The sequence below is a fragment of the Saccostrea cucullata genome, unplaced genomic scaffold (genome assembly GCF_032062105.1).
Source record: "Saccostrea cucullata isolate Sc308-1 unplaced genomic scaffold, CSIRO_AGI_Scuc_v1 ctg2116, whole genome shotgun sequence".
In the NCBI taxonomy this organism is placed as follows: domain Eukaryota; kingdom Metazoa; phylum Mollusca; class Bivalvia; order Ostreida; family Ostreidae; genus Saccostrea; species Saccostrea cuccullata.
The window spans coordinates 54,629-78,962 of record NW_026940728.1 but is presented as its reverse complement, the minus strand read 5'-3'; the positions used below and the strand labels follow the sequence as shown (position 1 = coordinate 78,962).

The window sequence follows — 24,334 nt, the reverse complement described above, 5'->3', positions numbered from 1 at the left end:
TCAGTGTGTTGCTTTATAACGCTTGGTCAGCCTGAACATTCTTTTTTTCTTGGTCTTCTATAATGCTGCTTAATTATTCAATTGGGATTCAATCTTGTCAAACCTTCCTAAGGTCACCAGAGTAACCTATGTGACCTGTTGCTGTCCGCCGTCGTTCATCGAGCGTTAACATTTGAATATTTTAGGCTTCTTCTCCGAAACCGCTGATCCAATTTCAGCCAGTTTTGGCAAGTGACATCTATGGATGAAGGAGAAAAACATATGTGAAAATAATGGTTCCTGCCCCCCCCCCCCCCCCCCCCCCGGGAACTGAGAGATGGGGGTAATACGTGTAACCATCAAACTTTGTGCTATTTACAACAATATATGTTTGTGAAACACTGATGTTCCCATATGGCAGCTTTTGAGGAGGGTTGAATTCTCTCCAATGTATGTCAAACCCCAAAGGTCAAAATTGTTGGTACATTGTAACAAAAGGAAAGGAAGGTCTTGTTACATGGAATACACCTATGAAAAATGAAAGCCCTAGTTCTAACTGTTCAAAAGTTATAACTAAGGTTAAAGTTTTTAAAAAGTGGGTCCAACTCTTAGGTCAAGGTCAAAAATATTTACACCAGCAGAAAGGTTTTGTTTCAATAAACACACATGTGAAGTATGAAAGCCCTACCCTGTTCGAAAGTGATTGCCAAGGTTAAAATGAGATATTGTTTGTAAAAGTAGGTTAAGGTTAAATCTGGTGGTACCTAAAGAAAGGTCTTGTCACAAAGAATACGCCCGTGAAGTACTAAAGCCAAAGACCCATCCACTCAATGGTTATGCGCAACAAACAGAAACGGACAAACATACAGACAGAACAAAAACAATACATCCCCGGGATCTTTCTATCCGGCGGCATAAAAATCTTCTTCACTCCTGGACATCAAGCAATCAAATTGTATTAAATAATTGTATAACATAAATAAATAAAAAATGTAGCATGGTATCAAGAAGAATTAATCTCTCTACCTAGATTTTGAAATTCATGGCCCCTGGGTCAGGGGTTCCGATGTTGTGGTTGGGCTCTAATGAATACTGAGTATATAAATAAAAAGAATTAATTCAAAAAATAAAAAATCTTCCCTGCACGTGGGCATTAAGCCGATGAAGTACATACCAGAAGTTATGATGAGGAAGAGTGCCTTTCTGAAATTGCGAGTTTCATGACCCCTGGATTAGGGGTTCTGATGTTTGGACGGGGCTTTAATGATTATATTCCTTGAAAAATCATTGAAAATCTCCTCTGCTGCTGGGTATTACGCCGACGATCTAAGCATATAATGCCATATATATGTACTTTAGCTGCAGATCTGTAGCGTTATGGTTCTATATATTTGTCTTTGACCATTATGGTCAAACACAAATATATAAATTAAAACCATAACGCTACAGATCTGCAGCTGTATGTACTTATGATGAGGAAAGGTGATTGTTATAATAAATCTGTAGACCAAACTTCATTTCAATATGTGCAACATCTGCGAAGAAAATGAACGGAAACAGCAAATTATTGGAATTTTTCTAAGTCCAAGGGGCATACTGTAACATACTGTAAATGAACCCGATCGTAACCAAAAGAGAACTTGACCTAGATATTCTTATCATAAATCTGTAATATCAAATTTCATTTCAATATGATCCACATCTCCGAAGAAAATGAACGGAAACCGATGGTGGACCGACAGACAGACCAACCGATCGATAGCAGCAAAGCAGTATGCCCTCCCTTCTTCGAAGGCAGGCATAATATGATACACAATTTTGATGTTGATAAACGTTATAGTCGTTGTTACTAAAACTACAGATTTCTGTGAAATACATTCAAAACGCTATCCCTCCTATTGCTTTAGTCTGATTTAAATATAACTTGGCACATAAGCAGACTTTACATTGATACATAATTCTGTACATGTATATCGATTTTGATTTCGTTGAACGGGCTACTGAAAATAGAAATATCTGTGAAATACATTCCAAATGCTACTCTTTCTACAGTTTTGATCTAATTTCACTAAAACTTGTCACACAAGAAGACTACACCAAGTCCCACAATTTCGTATATCAATTTTGATTTCGATTAAATGATTGATTGCATATTATTTCACGTCCCCCTCGATAAGTTTTCACTCAAATAGAGACGCCACCACTTTCCGATGGAGAGCTGCAAATATTTGTCCTACACTCGGCACTCGGGGCCATTGAGCAGACAGAGGATCTTTTTTCGTGCCAGCACCTACTGCGAAACGGGACCTCGGTTTATACGGTTTCATTCGGAGGAACGGTCTCCAGGTCCCACAGTGGGATTCGAACCCACGATTTAAGGATCAACTACTTACTGTAGAGTAAACGCTGTAACCACTGCGCCACGCGGGCGACATTTTGATCTCGATGAACAGTGTTTACTATACATACATATGTAGAAATTTCTGTGAAATACTTTCAAAATGCAACTCCTTCTACAGTTTTAGTTTGATTTCAACATAACAGCATACAAGTAGACTACACTTAGATACACAATTGTCCCTCTTGATGAGTGATGTAGCCATGGTAGCTAAAATTGAAATGTCTGTAAAATTCTTTTTAAAAGGCTAGTCCTTCCATTGTAGTCTTATTGTATTCTTGCCATAAAAAGAGACTAAATCAAGGATCATTGTTTTTTCATTGCTGTTGCAAAGTTTCAAGTCCCCAGTAAGTATAAACCAGTAGAGCTACAGTCTCGACAGAGACTTCTGGTTTTTATAGGATTCTAACCATATCTGTTGAACATAGACGACTCTCCTTTTATTTTCTTTTTTCATTGAGTAGATCTGAAACCATATAAATCTCTTCCCGGAGCTCTTTTTCTATATCCCCATGTCCTATTTTAACGGTTTCCTCTTCACCATAGAACACACCAAGGGCTTCGATGGCACCGTCTGATTCAATTTCCTGGGCATCATAAAGTACCAAGAACCCTAGCACAAGACCAGAGTCATTAAGTATCTAACTGTCTTTTGTTCTGAATTCGTACTTCATGATTTTACTTTACTTGGGCTTTGCCTCTTTCCGTCAGACTACAAAATCTCTCTAGACTTTATCTTAATAATGGATAAGCCTTTCCTCCTTCAAACTAGCAACCACTGAGTTCTCTTCAGTTTACAGTACACGGATTCTGCAACATCTTATTTCCCTTTGTGCTGACCAATCCTTGCCCTCAAGAGAATCAAGTTTCCTAATGAAGCGTCTATCAGTGGCTAAATATCAATGACGACAATATCATGTTTTATAACTGTTCACTCAAACACTCCAAGACTTCATGCAATTGAAGCACTAAAACAACCATCCTACATATTTTGTATTCTGAAAAGTACTTTGAAAGTCCCTGAGCTAGGGACTGTTTCTGCTGCAAAGTTGCACAGTGTAGCTATAACACTGAATTATCACACAAACATTTCGTCAACGGATTCATTAAAACTCTGCCATCTAATGGCATGAAGTTAACAGGGAGCTTAGGCTGTCCCAGGAGTTTCTGTAGTTGTGCAATTACTTCTACTTTATTAACAAAAAAAACTTGGTTTGCCCAAACCTTTTCACAGTTTCCTCATTTTAACACTTTCCGATTTCCCTCACCTTGAACAATTAACCAAGGATACATTGTTTCCCAACAATAATCAATTTTTCCCCAGCTACGAGGGGTGATATAAAATCTCGCGATATAAAATTAGGTTTCAATGTGTATTTTTTTAAAATAGACCCAACCCTTCCCCCTACATGACCTCGTCCTGTTCTGCCCATGCGCGTATCACGCGGTCCAGGCGTCCGTGAACGTGACATGCTCCGTTGCGTACTATTCACGGCTTAAACATTTTTTCGAGTCTTATATTTTTTACCATGTAGATATTTTTTATACTAATGAATCATAAATAGTCCGTTTGTCACAAAAGACCACACCTAGGCAAAGATGGGTGGATAAGGACTGGAAGGTCCTGAGTTTGAATCTCGTTTGCAACTGAACTTTAGAGATGGGAAAGAATAGGTAGCAACAGTTCCTCCAAGGCAATCGTTGTTTACATCAAATTTATACCGGTATATGATGACGTCTCTAAATGGGTGAAAAATTCTAAAAAGGACGAACAAGCAAATCCAAATTGTGGTCCCCCGCTTTCTGTGTCTTCGTGGGTGAGATTTCTTTATGGTATGTTGTGTCAAATATGAACGCCTTTTCTTATATCATTAGGAAGTTATCACCGAAGTTGATTTTTTTTAATCGATCGTGAAGGTCAAGGGGTCAGAGATCACAGCATGCTCGGAAATATCTTGTCACATAGAAAGGTCTTGTCACAAGTAACATACATTTGTAATATGAAAGCCTTGTCACGATATGACCAAGCCTAAAGTTTTTGTAACGGACTGACAGACGATATTTTATATATGTCCGCTCGCTTCGCGAAAGCGGGGAGACAAAAACAACAAATCGTCTGTAAATATTGGGACATATTTGAACTATCTTATTTAAACATAACCGTTTATATGGAACTCGCTGAGCAGAGAAATTTCGAGCTCGATTTGAAGGAAACATTTTCAAATTTCCTCGAAGCTAGACTTGAGGGAATTCATTTCAAGAGCACTGGTCAGTGACTTTATTAACGATTAAGCAGATGAATTATTTAATTTTGTTTTTTTTAGAAAAACCATTTTTTAACTCTACTGGTCAGAGACCAGAAGAGCTTATGCGATAGTAATGCGTCCGTCGTCCGTCCGTCTGTCTGTAATTAATTTTTCAAAATGCTACAGTAACTCCTCCTACAGTTTCAATTCAATTTCAATACAACTTGGCACACAAGTAGACTACACTAAGATACATAATTCTCTGCATCGGTTTTTGCTTTCGATGAACGGTGTTGCCATGGTTACTAAATTAGAAATTTCTGTGAAATTCTTTCAAAATGCAACTCTTCCTACAGTTTTGGTCCGATTTTTATATACTCGTAACTTGGCACACAGGTAGACTATACTAAGATACATAATTCTATGCATCGGTTATAACTTTCATAAGTGGCAAGGATCATTTTTCTATTTATTGCTGTTTTAAAGTCTCTAGTCCCAACTGCTACTTTTCTCTTCCTTTGTTTCAAGTATAAACCAGTAGAGCTACAGTCTCGACAGAGACTTCCGGTTTTCTAATGTGCACAAATGGACATCTACAATATATTTCTAGTATTTTATTGCTCTTGCGCTTCCTCAAGAATTCTTCCCTACCAGAACTTTTACGCAATTACATCACCAGTGTTACTCTGACGTTAATTTAAGCTTTTAGGTATAGTAATTGAGGAATAGTTCGTGATAATTTGAACTCATCAACCACATTTATTACTATTTCAGATCTAAAAACATTCTACTTTGTGACAGAGAAAGTGTGTCCTATAACTTGTTTCATCAATTTAATGATTGTATCTTCCTTTTAATTTTCAGACTCTTCAAAACCAACTCTCATCTAAAATACGTATTTACTAAATTTACACAACTTGAAACAGAAGACGACATGAGACAGAATGAGGCCTTAGAACAACATGCAACTTTCGTAATGACTACAGTTGATGAAGCTATTTCAAATATAGACAATTACAATTACGTCACAGACCACCTCCACCGTACCGGGGCCACACATCAAAGATTCGTAGACTTCAGTTCAGAAAACTTCGCGGTAAGTGTAAAAGAAATGAGTCTCTTTAAAAATTTCATTTCTCCATTTTTTCTATTTGCGCAACATGAATAAAGGACTGCTATTTTCTCAAATTATAAAAAAGGAAAAGACACATGGGCCTTAGCTTAACAGTCATCTGAATATAATGGGCTTTTCAGTTGATGTCAATTTTGAGCAAACCTTGACTTGCATCATATAAGAAGTCTTGTTTAAAGTCTTCGCTCGCGTGGCGTAGTGTTTAGCGTCTGCTCTTAAGTCGTAAAGTAAGGAGTCTATTCTTACGCCGCGGGTTCGAATTTCGCTGTTGGACGTTACGACCGGTCCTTCGGATGCGAATGTATAAACGGAGGTCCCATGTCGCTGTAGGTGCTGGTACGAAAAAGATCCCTCCCTGCTCACAGGCCCCGTTTGCATTGTTTAGGGCAAAATTTGTAGTTCTCCATCGGCAAGAGATGGCGTCTCCATATGAGTTAAAAATTCTCGAGAGGGACGTTAATCAACATACAATTAATCGTTTAAAGTCATCATTTCGTAATTTGTATGATCGATACAATGACCTTGTCAGCAAACACATGAACAAATAATCATTATATTAGATAAAATGCTTACTGGTGTTTTTCATACTTGTTGCACACGGCGGATGTGACCGATGGGCAGGGAATATTCACTCCTCTATGACACCTGATCCCACCTTTTATGTTATGGAGGTCTTTGTTTGCTCTGCTCCTATTTAGTATTGTTTTATGGACTTTTGAGCTTGAATATTGTTCGTTTTCTTCACATGTTTCAATTAAGCAGTTTGTCTTTTGATTAATTATATTATAGAATGAAATTTCACTTTGGAACTAACAAAAGGTTTGAATCATACCGATTTAACTAATAAAGGGCATAGCAGAATCTGACTCATATTTCTCATATATGGACGTTTACTACAGAAAGACTGCTGGCAATTTTACAACTTTTTATTTTATGATAAATGTGAAGATTTCAACTTTATCGTCAACTCGACCAATTTAGTAGCAATACACCATTATCACATTTACATAAGATACACAAGAGCACGTTTTACTTGATCAATTTCTAAAATGATGCAGGGTGCCTGAAATATAAGTTGATTTTATATTGGTATCAAGAATATATTTTAAAGTCAACATTTCGCAAATTCTAAAATCAATACAATGAACTTGTCTGCCAATACAGTCTCTTTTTAGGTCGTGTTGATTAACATTTTTCATACAAGTTGATATAATACTTAATTTTTTATGGATTCTCCATATACCAAATCAAGACAAGGAGCGCATGCTTCTTGTCAACAGAGGATGCTTTTTTATGACACCAGATTGCTTTTGCAGTGTTTAGATACGGCCTTGCCTGCCCAGTTCACATTTTTACTGTTTTATGGGTTCGTATAAATACGAAAATTGTTCGTTCTTTTCACATTACATCAAGAAAGGATTTTATCAAAGCAGTATCTTTTCCCCATCTGTCTATTCCACGTACGTCTACAGTTCTGAATAAAATGTGTGGGGGTTTGGTGTAAGGGAATGCTCTAAAGATTAAAAACATAGCATGTATGCCACTCTTAAAAAATTACCTACCACCTTCATATATATATTTAGCAGATAGATAAATTGTATGGTTATAATATGAAAGGGTTCCTCTTTTTAAATTGTGAAATTCATGGCCGTTGGATAAGGGGTAATGTTATAGAGGGACTGAAATGATGGTCAAACATTTTGTCCCCCGCTTGAAAAGTGGGGGATATTAATTTGGGTTTGTCCGTCCGTCCGTCCGTCTGTCCGTCCGTGTTTACGAGAGTGCATTTATTGGGTATTTTTCATGCCAAGATTGTACTTATTGGGTACTTTTTGCTTATTGGGTATACCCAATAAGAAGTGTCGCTGAATATGCTTAAAACACCCTAATTGGGTATTTGCAGGTTAGTACCCAACAAAACTTGGACACGACGATTTGTCCAAAAAAGTGTCCAAAAAAGTTGCTTTCACGGACGCACCGTGTTTTGTTGTTTCAGTTTTACATTCGGAACTCTAAATTTTCGAGAGTTCCGAAAATCAACTTCCGTTGATCCTGATCATAACAACGTTTGTTTTCATGGAAAAAAAATATGGCGACTAAGAAACACTTAATGTCAACAAGATTTTCTGATTGACAAGAGAAAAGGTAAGTTTATTCGATTAATATTTATACATTGCTGGGTTCTTGTTTAAGGAAAATAGATTTTAATGTAATTTTGAAAACAATTGTGCACAAAATTAAAATAGATATATCGGAACAATTAATCCTAAGTTGTACTTGTTTGTATGTTGAATTTTCTCTGTCTTTTTAACTCTCTTGAGGGCGAGAAGTATTTAGTAAATGATCGTATATTGTTAGATAATCTTTAATCGATCGAAAGTGTTTATTATTTAATTTTATATCATAACCAACTAAGTATGTTCTGACAATGTATATTGGAAAGGGAAATGAAAATTTTAACAATCGTGTATTCATAAATCAGCTGTAAATTATCGGTTCATGTAGACAGTATTACAATCGCAAAGTGGGCTGAGATGATGATAAATGGGATAATTGACAACAACTAAATAATTGTATGTAAGTTTATCTCATCTGATATGTAACTTAAGAGATTCATTGTATTACTGAAAAACTTTCAGTCAAAACTGTGCTTCTTTCTGTCTTTGATTTTGACTGAGTGTCTGCTTTATTTTGATTTTTTTTTATATTATTGTTTTTGTCATTTGTTTTAATTAATTTAAAACAATACTGAAATTGATATAGGGCTACTATAACTATTTCACATGATGGGTGTGTAATTAGCATCGCGCTACACCCGGGGCTTCCATTTTTGAGGATGGGGCTAGTGGTTTTCTGCACTGAGGAATCCCCTTGGGCTATTAGGAATTTTAAAATACACATATAATACATGAAAAGCACCACCGGTATTTTCACTCTTTTTTGCTATTAAATTCTCTAATATGGAAATATTCCAGACAGCATGCTCATATTATCCATAAATCTCGACAACTGCATCCATTTTGCAGTACTACAAGACTTAATTACTTAAAAACAATCTTTTATTTCCTAATTTGAATTCCCCCCTTTCCTTTGTTTAATAAAGCAATATTTGCTTGTGCATATATGCCTCACAGATATCTCATTATTAAATTATATACATTCACTCAATCAGCTCAATGATAAGTGTCATGCAATTATGTAGCGTTTTTTTAAAGCCATATATGGTGTAACTGAGAAAATATATTTTTGAAAAATACAAAATTAAGTAAAGAAATATAGTTAATACATTTAAATTAAAGCTTTTCATACAATTCGGAGCACGGAGAACACCTCGTTTTATCTAATTATACGATTTTATCTTCTCTATAATGTGTTATTTAAATCTTTTGTATTTTCTTCCGAGTCGGAGAAAATTCCAAGAATCCAAATCAAATTGTGATATCTTTAGAACGCAATGGACTTAGATTTTGTAATTTACGGAAAAGTGCTGTCTTTATATAAAGTAATGATACAAATAATAAGTTCTTATAATTTTAGTCTAATAATTTTCATTGTACATACGCCATATATGGCTTTAAATGATTCAAGATGAAAACAAAATGATTTTTGCTTCGTTTTAATTAGACGACCTAGTGAATGACCAGAAAAGGAATATTTAATTTTTTTTCATTTTTTTAAATCATTAATTTATATATGATTAAATTTTACTACCGAAAATTAAATTAAACATTAATTTTAAAAAGAATCATCTGTACTTAATACCCTGGGGCCCGTTTCATCAAAGGTCGTACGCCCAGTCGTAGCGCTACGCCGGCGTAAAGTCGGGACTAGCACGAATATTAGCATTTCATTAAAGAGCGTATCGTTACGCCTGACAAAATTTAGGCCAAAATTTTACGTCTACTCATGGGTAGGCGTAAGTTATGGGCGTAAAGTTAAAATAAGGCCTTTTTATTAATTTTAGCGAGTTCTAAAGAAAAAGTAAGGTTCTAAGAAGAATTTAAAATACATACAATGCATTATTTAATTATACATATTATGAAGAGGGGGGGGGGGGGGGTTGTTACAGCTACTTGGGGACGTAGTTGATTTGAGTAATAACGTACTCAAATAATATTTTGATAAATTTCTGCTGAGAAGAAAAGATGGTCTTATTAGAGATTTCTTACGTTTTGACAATGCATTCAAACACATTTGATTGTGGTATTGTATGTCTAAGGTATTGTAAATCAATTTACATATATAACTGTATATCTACACCCCGCTTGAAAATCTCCCGAATTTGCAGATTAATTAACATTGAATGTACATATTACTTAGTTAAGGACGAAAGTAATTATTTTCCTAGGTATCTGGGACAAGTGTTGTTCCCGGCGAATCATAGACCCCAACCCAGGGAGGGGGTTGGGGTCTCATAGACAATAAGAGATTTTTGAAAGTGGTAATAAATTATTGCTTTTATAATATCGATGTAAGACGGTGATAATTACACAGTTAAGTTCAAGAATGAATTATTCCTAATTTTTTTTCTCAGACAAACATTGATGCAGAAGACATCTTTAATTTTCATAATTTTGTTTAAAAGAGCAAATCTTACATAGTATAAGATAATCTGAGCGCATATAAAGCATATATAAGATGAAAATATACATGTTTTTGATTCCCTGCATTACTTACATTTTAATGAAAACAAAATAAAGAGTAGCTGTAACTAAATTTTAAAGACAGAGACCACACAAGCAGAGAATTTTTGTAAGAATATCTTTGTAGTCATTTTTCCAAACCTCTCTCTCTCTCTCTCTCTCTCTCTCTCTCTCTCTCTCTCTCTCTCTCTCTCTCTCTCTCTCTCTCTGCGTACTTTTAAAACGATACATCGCATTTAATCTGTAGATAGTAAAGAATTTTTTTTCTATAACTGAACAATTATGTATCAATTGAATTGACAAAAAATTAATAAATACAGAGAGGATTATCTTACATGTACCATAGTAGTAAACTTGTAAAATTTATTTCTTGACTCAAAATGTGTTCATATGTAAACCGTTTGCATTTTGTTTTCATTATTTTTGCTTGCATATACATTTTTTATTAAAACTTTTAAATCGTATTCTGTCTCAAACTTAATTATTAGTATTTGTCAGTAGAATCAGTATTTATCGAATCATGAAATTTATTATCAAAGGCGAAGTTATTAACCTGTATCAATTTCGGGAAGAGGGGGTATGGCTGTAACTAAATTTCCAAAAATCATGTCTCTTACATAACACTATAAACCCATGCATGTTTCAATTAGTGCAAGTATTAATTTATCTATAACTTGTGTTATTCTGTACTTTGACGTGCTACAATTTATACATGTTTGTACGCTTTGGACAATGTTTATGTTTTTGCGTCAGCGCAATGCAACGTTGTCAAGGACTTAGTTCTGTGACTAAGCGTATCTTTTACGACTAGACTTACGCCAGTTGGTGAAACGCAAATTACGCTAGACAAATTTTGGCATAATCCCCGGAAGTACGCCTAAGTTAAGGCTTAACTTTACGACTTTTGATGAAACGGACCCCTGACTTTTTTCACGATGAAATTTTTTTCAATGTTACTTTTTAATTTTTGCCTCTATATTTGGGCTTGTCACTTTTTACTCGGGGATAGTAACTTTATTGCCACAAAGCTGTGGATTAGTACTTGATTTCCTTTATTGCACAGCGATGACTATGATTTAATGGCACAAAAAGCTAATGGGTTTACATATGTGAATTTATATGATTAATGCTTACTTGTGATTTTAGGATAACTGGAGATAATGATTCCTTTTTTCCATTTATATTACATAAATATTTTTCTTGGTATTATGTTACAATAAATTGGTTTAGATTTTTTTTTATAAAAGTAATCAATAATTAAAATGGAAATCAAAACCATAATCATGTTCATTGCGGATTTTCAATATGTAACAGGTAAACAGGAACTTCAATTGTGAACATTGCAGAGAACACACCCATCAGAAGATGACCCTCAGAAAAAGGACAATTGTAAGTAATCAGTAAAATGAACAGGAATACTTCATGCCAACCATAAGATTTTTAGAGACATTTTCGCTTCTTAAATTAGAAGAGAAAACTTGTACATACTACATAACTATACTAGGCAACCAACTTTTAACTGCAGGAAAGCTTTTGGTATGTGCAATACAGCTACATAAAACCTCTTTAGTATTCATGTTAAGTTTGAGAAAGTACCTTAGTATTTTTCCTAGTGTTTGCCAACATTTTTATGCACACTGTTTGCTTGTTTGTACTATCATTTTATTTTAAATTCTTCAGATGCCCTTTACCTTTGCCAGTTTAGAATCATTTGTTTTAAGGGCATCTGAGGGTTGGTTCCAGAACTTAATTAATTGTAAAGTAAATACTGGGGTACTATACGGTCATAGGTTATGTTAATACATGTATAACATTTTGTTCTGATAGAGGTGGCATACAGGAAAAGAAACAATACTAGATATCACTTCAAAGGAATAAAACAGCTTCATCTTGTAGGTGTATTTTATTTAAGGATCACTACTTCATGTCTGATGTGCTGAAAGTTATTCATAATCTGTTTGACTGTAATTTTTCATATTTTCAACTTCTATCCAGCTTAGTCAATTTTAATTAAATTTTGTGCAAAGCATACCCCAGGAAGGGGGGATGGAGTGTCAAGTGTGTCTCTGTCCCTGTCAATATAATTTCAAAGCAGTTAGTAAGGTTTGGGTCAATTTTAAATCCTCTTTAGCAGAACCATTGGGCTAAAAACAATACTAATGTGAAAGCTTTATCATTAAGTGTAGAGATGTTTTTGAAGATTATGTACCCCTAATGTACTGATAGTGTTACATTAGAAGTCTAAAGTTTGCAAGAAATAGGTGTAAAATCTACTTCTTAACAATCAGAAACTAACATACTGTCTAATTAATATGCAACATCATTTTGTGTGTTGAATGATGATTCCATTTTGATAAAATTATGGCGGATGGGGGTAGGATGAAGATGCAGTTAGACATAGAAGAAAAAAAGAGTTGATAGAATTTAGTTTTTCTTCCATTTTATTTATCATTACATATTTCTGAATAAGAAATATACTTCTACTTCTTGGTTGGGTTTGATCAACATAAAGGGTGATCTTGCTGTAGTCAAGAAAAACATGTTTTATACGGCAAAGAAATGCCTTCATCTAATTGCAGAATGAATAAAATGGACAGAGGCAGAACTGAAGGAGATGCATGAAATGAGGAATATTTCAAAGATTGCCTGAGCATAACCACTGCTACTGGATAAACATATGGCAATATAAAAGAGCAGGGTCAATGGAGGTATCATACAGTATAGGCCATGAGAGACCCTGAAGAAGAAAGTATTGAACAGAAACAAAAATAAAACCATTTTGACATTTATTGAAATATAGGATCAAAGTCTTACATGTAAAATTTGGGCATGTAATGACTTTTCTCTAGCTCTAAGACTTATAACAGTGATGATTTAATTCAATATCTTTATCCTGATTTGTCGAAAAGATTAGGACATAGTGCATCAATTATTTTAAAGTTTTGATACAACGAATTCATTCATTGTACTTGTAACTGAGTTTTCTGGTGCGACACTGTTTTATCGGCTTCAAAACTAAGTTTGTGATTTCCAAACCAGATTAATGAGATCATGTAATATATTTTAACATCGGTGACTATTTAATCCATTCTTTTACACATCAGAAGTATTTTTATTATTACAGGGAAAATATGCATTGTACATGTATCTGTAATAAACAGGATTATAGAAATTTTCCATATAATACAACACAATCTTGGCAACTGAAGGCAAATATTTTATCAAGGGTGTGATCTATTTATCAGTATGGTTTTCAGCATCTTGCTCTACCTGTAATGACTTGCTCCAAGTTCCAATATTTAAATTTAAATTTTGCAAACATGGTTATAAAATTCTTTAAAAGCCAAATAGTTTAGGCACAAAATGCTTATATATTTCCTATCATTTGTGAAGTGTACACTGAATGAGATGTGGAATGTTAGAATTAAAGTATTAAATATGTTTTGGACTTATGTATGCTTATGCAGATAAATTTGAATTCAGCTAGGGAAGGTAAATGTCGTACTTATTGGGTTTGCAATCTAATGCAAGAGTATAAATATCCAAGACAATCTGACAATTTTAATGAAGGGTATAAGTAACCCAAGAAGAATTGGACAGGTAAACATCACCTGTTGGGTTTTCTTCTAATGTTGGGATGTAATATCCAAGAAGAGTTGAACCAATGTCCAATACCTATTGGGTTTTCTTTCTTATGAAAAAAAAAATGAATAACCCAAGAAGAATGTCCAATACCTTTTAGTTTATATACTATTGAAGGGATGAAGATATCCAAGAGGAGTTGGACAGGTGTCCATTCATGTTGGGTAGTATTCTGATGAGGGGATTCTCAAGAAACCCAAGAATCAGACAAGTGTCCATTGCCTGTTGGGTGGGATGAAGATATCCAAGAGGAGTTGGACAGGTGTCCATTACCTGTTGGGTGGTATTCTGATGAAACAATTCAAGAAACCCAAGAAGAATTGGACAAGTGTCCATTACCTGTTGGGTGAGATGTAGATATCCAAGAGGAGTTGGACAGCTGCCCATTACCTGTTGGGTGGTATTCTGATGAAACAATTCAAGAAACCCAAGAAGAATTGGACAAGTGTCCATTACCTGTTGGGTGGGATGTAGATATCCAAGAGGAGTTGGACAGGTGTCCATTACCTGTTGGGTTGTATTTTGATGAGGGGATTCAAGAAACCCAAGAATTAGACAAGTGTCCATTGCCTATTGGGTGGGATGTAGATATCCAAGAGGAGTTGGACAGATGTCCATTACCTGTTGGGTGGTATTCTGATGAAACAATTCAAGAAACCCAAGAAGAATTGGACAAGTGTCCATTACCTGTTGGGTGGGATGTAGATATCCAAGAGGAGTTGGACAGGTGTCCATTCCCTGTTGGGTTGTATTTTGATAAGGAGATTCAAGAAACCCAAGAATTAGACAAGTGTCCATTGCCTGTTGGGTGGGATGTAGATATCCAAGAGGAGTTGGACGGATGTCCATTACCTGTTGGGTGGTATTCTGATGAAACAATTCAAGAAATCCAAGAAGAATTGGACAAGTGTCCATTACCTGTTGGGTGGGATGTAGATACCCAAGAAGAGTTGGGCAGGTGTCCATTACCTGTTGGGTTGTATTTTGATGAGGAGATTCAAGAAACCCAAATAGAATTGGACAATGTACACATGTTCAATTGTTCTTGGGTAGTTTAATCCCTTCGTCAAAATACAACCCAACAGATATAGAACACCTGTCCAATGCCTGTTGGATACCTTCATTCTGTCCACCATGTAATGGGCATTTGCTTATATTATTATTAATTGGTCATGACTCAAAAAGGTTTCTCCTTATAAATACTTAATTTTGTTATTCAAGAAACAGAGTCTGAGATGTGTTGAGTTGTGTTTTCACAATTCAATTTTTTTGCACTTAGGTATTCATATATTTTAATATTAGTTATTTTGAAATATACAGGTGTATATCCTTATTGCTAAGAACAAATTAGTTAGGTGTTACAATAAAAGAGCTATATCACAGAAATTGACAAAAATATGGGTTCAAAACCAAAGGTTTTCAGTCTTGTCTGAATTTACCAGCAAATATTAAATATATAATAAATTTGAAATGAATAAAAAACAATAAGAAAAAACCCAATAAAATACGGACACGAGGATTAATATCCAATAAGATTTGAACAGTAACTACCCAAATAATGCTCTCTCGTGTGTACACTTTTTTTGTATCCAATAAGCAGTATCCAATAGGACTTGGACTTGATGTACCCAATATATAACCAAATGTGTGTCCGTCCGTCTTTCTGTCTGTCTGTAACGCTTTCGTTTCCACACGATATCTCGAGAACCCTTTGAGCTTTTGCAATGAAATTTAGCATAGCAACTCCCTATGGACTAAAGAAGACCCCTTATTGATTTTGAGGTCAAAAGGTCAAAGGTCAAGGTCATAAATAAGCAAATTCTGTCTGTTAAAACACTTTCGTTTCCACACGATATCTCTAGAACCATTTGAGCTATCGCAATGAAATTTTACATAACAACTCCCTGTGGCCTAAAGAAGACCCCTATTGATTTTGAGGTCAAAAGGTCAAAGTTCAAGGTCGTAAATTTATACATTCTGTCTGTGTGTAACACTATCATTTCCGGGCGATATTTCAAGAAGATTTTGAGCTTATGCAATGTAATTTTATACCAAAACTCCCTAGGACGTCTCTCGCCCCTCTCAAAGTGCCCCGCCCCGTTTGTTTTATTAGTATTTATAGTATTACATGTCGCTATTTTTAGCGCAGGGGCATGAGGAGAGTTATTGCGTATAAAACAGGTTCTCGGCGGACTTTATGTTCTTATTACATCTATTATAACTGTTTAATAAAGGCTAAATAAATCAAACACCATGGATTGTGTAAAATTTTGAGAATACCGGACATGAAAACATGAATATATACATGTATGTGACTTCAATTCTGCATATACTTCACTCCGTGTAAAGCGACTCCGTGGTCTAGTGGTTATGTCTCTCGCTTCAAATGTGAGAGGTCCCGGGATCGGATCTCGGTCGAACCTTTTTTTTTTTTTAAAATACTTTTTTTTTAACTAAATGATAGTATTCAGCATGTGAAATGAAAAATTTATGAGGTTATAAAATCATCATTACAGTGTGATAAATATTCCATATAAAAAATCTTCTATACACATAATAAAGAATAAGCAATCAAATCTTTATATGCATATTGACATACATGTATTTTATTTCCTTCAGTATACATGTATACATTTAATAATTCTACAAATTCAGTCAGGGGGAGCCGACTTTTTCCCTAAGCGGGGGACACGAATTCTCTGAATTAGCTTGTTTAATTTATGTTATGTAAATCTGTCTCGGCTTTCTTGTAAGAAGGATACATGGGCCATTTTCAAAAAAGTCCACTTTTTTGTCTTTTGATCAGAATAATAGGAAAACATTTTTTAGAGTGAAATTTTTTTCCCGTTGGTTAATATACATGGTCATATAGCTATAAGTAATTTTATGATCATCTCCCAGGTGTTTTATAAAAAATATTCTCTGCATTCCGAGTAAAATTTAACAGTAAAACCATGTCACATCAACAAAAATTTTATAACGCGGAAAATATTACCCTGTGAAGATATGTACAAATTTTGCACCTCATTTTAATTGAATTCATTTACAGATTAATTTAATATGATTGTTTTACTTATGCCGCCCACTAAATACTAGTATCGTGCATTTAACATTCAGGAAGTGACATGTCCCACCAGTTTATGTCATTCCTGTTATCAGAAAGAAAATGGTAAAATAAAAGATATCTCACTTTCCTAGGAACTGCTTTCATGATCCACAATATATCATCATTTTCTGTTGTCTCAAGTTTATGAGCGCCATGTTTTGAAAGTGAGTAAAGAAAGGGTTCAAAGGTCGATAATTTTGTCTTATTGGTAGAGTATAATGAAAATATGTCCTATCTGTTACCTTCATAATATGCAAATACTCTTTAAATTGTTTATTCTGCTAAAACAATCAGATTTACTAAGTTACAAAGAAACTGTTTCAATGTCTTGATGATGCAAAAAGAGTACGTTATAATAAATAACCGGTGATTTATATGAGAAATGTCCATCCTGTTACTGTCATTCCTGTTACCATTAATATGGTAACAGTAAGGAAAACTGGACTTCATATCTTGAGTTTTAACAATAAAAACAATTACTTTTATTTTTCTAAGTAATATAAGTCTAGTAACACATGTTAAAAAACTTCGTAAATCATATTGAAATAAGTTAGTGCTTCTAATTGTGCCATTATAACTTAAACATGCACTCTTGTAACAGAATGGACAAAAATTGTAACAGGAGGGACAAATTATCCTGGTATTTATATACCTATTTAAGTTTCATCATTTGTTTTTCTTAAAATTATGAAAAACTCTTAGTTTTGCAACAGCATAGAGTACCTTTAATAAACAAAAATTGAACTGATAAATATTTTAATAGCACTTTAGAATTAAATTTCGTAACAGGATGGACATAAATGTCTTTTATTGTCTCAAATTTGCCAGATTTGACAAAATCATTTTTTTTATTCTACATTTATTTCTCTTTTCCTAACCAATAAAGTTTAAAAAAAGTCAATTTTTATCTAAAATGTAGATTTCATTGTCCATCCTGTTACACTGTTTTGTCCATCCTGTTACTGTTTTGTCCTTCCTGTTACCCGAGTCCTTACTGTTACCAGTATATTTTCCTAGTTTAAATTGCTTTGGCAGAGCACCTGTTTAAATAACTTTCTGTAACTGTTTATTCTAATCACAAAAATAATGTACAAGAATGTTTTTTTCAACTATAGCATATAAACATTCCGCAATAAGGCTTTTCATGAAGAAAAACCCGTAGATTTTGCTTCTGTTTGGTATATGGTAGTTTGACATGCTTTTAAACGCTCATATATTAGATGAATGTCAAACATCTTGGCATTCAGTGATAATTTTTTCATTTATTAACGGTATACAAAAGATAATTTGATGAAAATTTTGAAATAGAGTTTTACAGCTCTTTTTATGAAAGTAACAGGAAGGACATTAAAGTTTAAATGACTAAGATAAAATGTCAATATTTTATAAAAGAAATATTTTCTTTTATGCAATGCAGTGGATTTTAGTAGTTTATTACTATATTATTCAAAAAAAGTTGAAAAAATCATAGTAAAACCACTTTCATTTTTCAAAATATGTAATTCAAAAAATAGACTTTTTTTGAAAATGACCCACATATGGAGAAAACGAACAGTATTCAAGACGGAAAGTCCATAAAACATTACAAAATGGGAGCAGAGCACACATAGACCTCCAAAACAGGTGGGATCAGGTACCATAGAGCAGTGAGCATCCCCTGTCGACCGGTCAGACCAACCGTGCGCTCCTTGTCATGATCGGGAAATAACGGGAAAATCCGTCGTCAATTCAGTGTATAAATCTGCTTTCGTGTTAACAGAGAAATGAATTGACGGTTTTGATGAGCCAGGAAGGGAAATTTGTAGGTCAGAGGTTCCGGTTTATGGCGGTACTCGATTGATCATATTGTGAAGATGGATTATTTGTCTCTTATTCCAGCTAAATTGCAGAAAACCGAGGGCTAAGTTATTTTTCAAAGATTCATGATTATTTACAAAGAAATGAAACGTGATACTGAAAAATCAAACCTGGGGGCTAGATTTATATACTAGGAGACAAATGCATACACTGTTAAGGAAGACCTTATTTTACTTTAGCGGTTGATTTCTGATTACTTCTACTCGCGTCTTTATTCGGGTCAGTGTCTCAAAATAACAAGGATCGCAAAATAAGGGATTCATTAGAGATTTTAGTATACTCGAAGGAATGAAGTTCCTTATTAGTTGCACGTTGGGAACATAATTCTTTAAATCGGATTGAGATCATGTGAAATTGGAAAATCCTATTAACGAATCAATACTGTGTCTTCACAAGACGGCGGTTTAATGTTCAGTTAGATTTTTTGTTGAAGCAGAATTGCCGCAGTTTTGTTCTTAATGTACCAGTTATATTTGTAGATTGTTCCTCAAAATCACAGGAGATTTAACAGTAGAGGGGGAAAAAAATCGGACTTTCTACATTACTATGCACTTACTTGCTAATATTTTTTTTTATAATGGCTAGAAATATTTGACTTTAATGATTAGAATGCTGCTGTCGCTTTCCGGTGATTCTGAACATACTTTGAAGTCTGGTTCCAATTAATTATCAAAATGACACAGAGATATAAAACCATTTGGAATACGCTCTAAGTGATCAATGCCTTGTAACTTTAAATAAATAAAACAGAAAAAATGCATTTAGCCAAAGTTGTTCGGATATTGATAAGGACAACATTCTATTAAACTCGACAACTTTCTATAGCATGGAAAAGAACACTAACTAAAAGTTCATGTATCGACATTGGCGGTTGAATTATATACCCAGTAAATGAGAGGGTCGGGACAGAAATATATTAGCCTGCGCACTAAGAATTAAGTAAGAGGGTACATGTGAAGTACATACATATCCTGCATATCCTGGAATTGCATATCTATATTCGTCTTCAAGTGTGACCAGTTCTTTAATGGTAAATCTTTGCATAACGATGTGTTAGTATATATAATTAATTTAGTATCGTAAGTATATGCCGACGTAATTAGAAATATGCGTCGCAAACCTACGTGTACGAGGTATCAATAAATCAATAGTAATGCTAGTAAATGTTAAACAACTTTAGTATAAACAGAATTTGCTCAAAGACCATATCACGTTTTGATCACAAATGGCAATAATTTTAATACAGTTTCCGTGTAGTAATATACAATGCCCTTATTTTCTAAAAGCTTCTTTCTGCGTGGCGCAATGGTTAGAGCGTCTGCTTTAGAGTCGCAAAGTAAGGAGTTGATCCTTTATACATCGCGGGTTCGACTCCCACTGTGGGACGTGGAGACCGGTCCTTCGGATGATCTGTGTAAACTGAGGTTCCGTGTCGCAGTAGGTGCTGGCACGAATAAATCCCTCCCCTGCTCAATGGCCTCGAGTGCCTAGTGGAGACAAACTTTGAAGTTCTCTGACGGCAAGTGATGGCGTCTCAGTGTGAGTGAACAATTCTCGAGAGGGACGTTAAACACCATACAATCAATCTAAAAACTTCTTAATGAGACCCAGGCCTCTAACTTGGAAAATTTTCAATTACTCTATAAAAGCTTTTCCTAAAAGCAATCGGTGAATTTACGCTCAGATAAAACCCGAGTTTTATGCTTGTGAAACCGAAGTGAAGCAATTAAACCCCTAAATAACCCATATACAACATTAGTCACTACAGCTATTTGTTATGTAATTGTTTGGAAAAAAAGATGTTTCAGTTGTTAATTTTAGATCACATGAGCCACATGTTCTCATGAGCTATTCTGATAGAAATTCAACTGTCGTCTGTCGTTGTCGTATATTAAACTTTTAACATTTTCATCTTTTTCTCTTGAACATTGAGCCAATAATTAAACAAATCAAGTACCTTGGGTTAAGAGAAATCCTGGGAAGATGGTTTAAAAATACTGAATATTTGGTGAAGAAATTTTATATTCTTTTAAAGAACCAGAGTCAGAAAAGATGGAACCTAAGTGAAAACTTCTTGACATACCGGTGTAGCGTAGATTCACGCATATTCAAAACATGACTTGACTCCTAGGGGTAGGTTGGAGTCATTATGAGCGATTTAAGTTTTACATAAGAGAACATGGGAAAAATCTTCAAAATTCTTTTTTTTTCAAGAAATGCAAAGTAGATTAGTCATAATTATATAGTAGCATCCTGAGGTAGTGTAGTTTGTTCTAATCCCACCTTTGATGTTTTAGAGGGTTCTTTACAGAATGTCGTAATTTTAACGAGGTGATAAATTGGGTTATACTGCCCCTCCCCTCCATTAATTAATAAATGAATAAAAGTAAGCTAAGTATAGCAATCAGGAATGCATTCCGTCACAAGAGAAGTTGGATCGATCGCAGAGAGATTATTTCCGGGGCTTTATTGGGATTTACAAAGTCAATGTCACCGTCCATCTTCTGTGCTCGCATAGTCATTGCTCAAGTCAATTTCAGGTTACTCCTTTTCATTTTCGATAATACAAGAAATGGAGAGAGACAAAATTCCATTAATAAATCCAGTGAAGGACTTTGGTCCACGTTGAGGAGATTAGACTTTATGGGAATCGATGCCGAGCCATATAATGACCGGGTCATTGTATTCTAAAACCATATTAAGTACGTCTGTTACACTGAAACATATTTTTTTAGAGAACCAACAAGCAGGAGGTAACAAAACTGTCAAATTTAAGCGTACCAAGAATTATAAAGGAGTACTGATTGAAGAATAATGAGCATAGCCGCCAGGTTTTTGGTCAAAATGACAATATACAAACATTTTAATCCTTAGTTAAAGTAACATACGTATGAAAGAGATTTCAGAAAAATTATTCATCATGAAAAAAAATATTTTTGGGTGAAGACTTGATACTGACAATACTTTTTTTTTTTTTTTTTTGCTTTTCGGAATTATGTTTACTAGCATATCAATAACTGGGGACTTCTAAAAAATGCTATTAAATATGAACTTAAATTACAAACTTGGCTTTCTAAAGCTTCCAATTACAATTCTTTGGTAACCCTGAACAAAAGTAATGTTTTATCTATTATAATAATTATAATGCCAAACTATAAATTATGGAAATTTTACGCACAATTATACACACGTGCTCATATTCATTTATACATTATTGATGGTAGAGCCCATACCGCACTTTGTTATGCGATGTGATAATCAACACTGTTCATAAATATACGAGGGGTTATCAAAAAGTTCGTGGACTAGCGGTATAAAATTAAAACCGCTTTAGGCACATCAATGAATTTTAAAATATCTAGTAAGCGTCATCTTTTCTATCTACAGAATAAACCATAAATCATAAATTTTATTTTTTAATAAATTAGTAATGTTTTTGTAAGCAATGGTATGCCCAGGCGGCGCAACCTCGAACACGACGTTTTTGCGACCTATGTGAAACTGAGAAAAACTCTTTTGATATGAATATTTTACATCCAAAAATCCCGTTAATTCAGGTATGTGTCGGGACACAATTTTTCCATAAAATGTGAAATTTTCACTGCATTTTGTAATTTCTATGAATTTTTATCGTAAATTTTACATTTGATGTCCAAACAAATGAGGCCTTGAAAATGACGTTAAAAGGGGGGAGGTGTTTCTTTTTCCAACTTTCTATCAAGTTTTGCCCCTGAAAAAATGGTATAGACCTAAGAAATGTTTAAACTGGCTACAGAGAAATAATATGCATCCAGAATACTTGTCTTTTAATGTCAAAATATATTCAGAGAGAAAAGGGATACACAGTTAATGTCCATTTGTAGTCAAGGTGTGAAAAATCAATCGCGTCAAAAAAAAAATGATGTTGATCATGTGTTGTAGATATTGAACTCTCAAAAGCAAAGTATACTGGCACAATGAATCAAGGATCTCTCCCAATGTATAAATCCATTTGGAATATTATATTTACTGAAAGCCACAGTTCATGACATTGTAGAGTCATAAAAACAAGACGGTTTGAAGTCCTTACTCAGCTCCAGGGAATCTCATCCAAAAAAAATGCATGAGGTAGAAGAAGAGGACATTGAAATAAACAATGACGTCAGACGTCATGAAAATAAACGACGACAGCGCCGGGTGATCATATAATGTCGTTTTTATTTTATAATAATTTGGCATATAATGAACGTATCAAGCTAAAATTTTCAACATTTCTTTATTTTTTGTTGTTTTATGTTCCATATAAATTGTGAAAGCACAGACTACATAGTACTAATTTTATAGCCTCAGTCCACGAACTTTTTGATAACCCCTCGTAATTAAACCTAATAAATAATAAATATCATAATGTAAAAAGTAATGTAGTGTGTAATTAAAATTATTAACATCATAATAACAGTAAAAAGTGTTTTAATCATTCATTATTTTCTACATCTCTACATAATACACGTAGTAAAAAAATATGCGAGTGTTCCAATTATCTTATAATAATTATTTTTTATCATTTTCAGAAAATCAAAGAACCGTTTCTGGAGGCTGTGAAAATAACGTTGGGAGATCGGTATACAGATTATATGGCAAATGTCTACACTAAAACAATCGACTTCATTCTTGTTACACTACGCAATGGATATCTCGACAAGAATCAGTGTTACGAACTACAATCCTCAAAATCACCCATAAAAACCGAAGCAGATCAAGCCAATGGGGTTTCTTCTGATCAAAGCTTACCGAAAATCGAAATAAGTGCAAACCCTGAAGAAAAATGACAAGCAAACGACAAGCGAGCAGTATTTATATTAACGATTTTTTTTCATTTTAACAAGGAAAATTTCTACTCTTCCACTTTCCAGTTGACTGAATTTGATCAAACTGCAATGTAAATAAACTGACTTAGTAAGAAGGAAAATTTCTACTCTTCCCCTTTCTAATTGACTTAATTTGATCAAACTGCAATGTAAATAAACTGACTTAGAAAGTATGTATAATCGGATCTGTTTTAAAAAATCATTCCTAGAAGTCCTGATATGAAGCAATAGGTTGTTTCAATGTAAATATTGAATAAAATATATCTTGTGCTAAGACACAGAATTCTTCTTCTCGTCTTCTAGTCAAAACAAAACGCTTTTACTGTGGAAAATTGGAGTTTCTCACATTATTTACTTTACTGGAGTCAACAATTCGTTCCAATTCTTATTCAAATGGAAGGATACCTGGGTTTGATAAAGGTCTGTATGTTACTGATAGGTACATATTTATTTTTTACCGTGCACTCTACCTAACAAATGAATA

The 24,334-nt window shown here is 34.2% G+C and overlaps 1 protein-coding gene across 1 annotated transcript in view; it reads left to right on the top strand.

Annotated features, from left to right (window-relative positions):
- Positions 1 to 24,113, top strand: part of LOC134256047 (neuroglobin-like) — a 39,208-nt gene extending 15,095 nt beyond the window's left edge. Inside the window, exons 2-3 of the mRNA XM_062738636.1 lie at positions 5,488 to 5,719; positions 23,554 to 24,113. Of these exons, the coding sequence (XP_062594620.1) occupies positions 5,488 to 5,719; positions 23,554 to 23,811 (490 nt within the window). The 3' untranslated portion in view covers positions 23,812 to 24,113. The remainder of the gene's footprint in view (positions 1 to 5,487; positions 5,720 to 23,553) is intronic.
- The last annotated feature ends 221 nt before the right edge of the window (positions 24,114 to 24,334 follow it).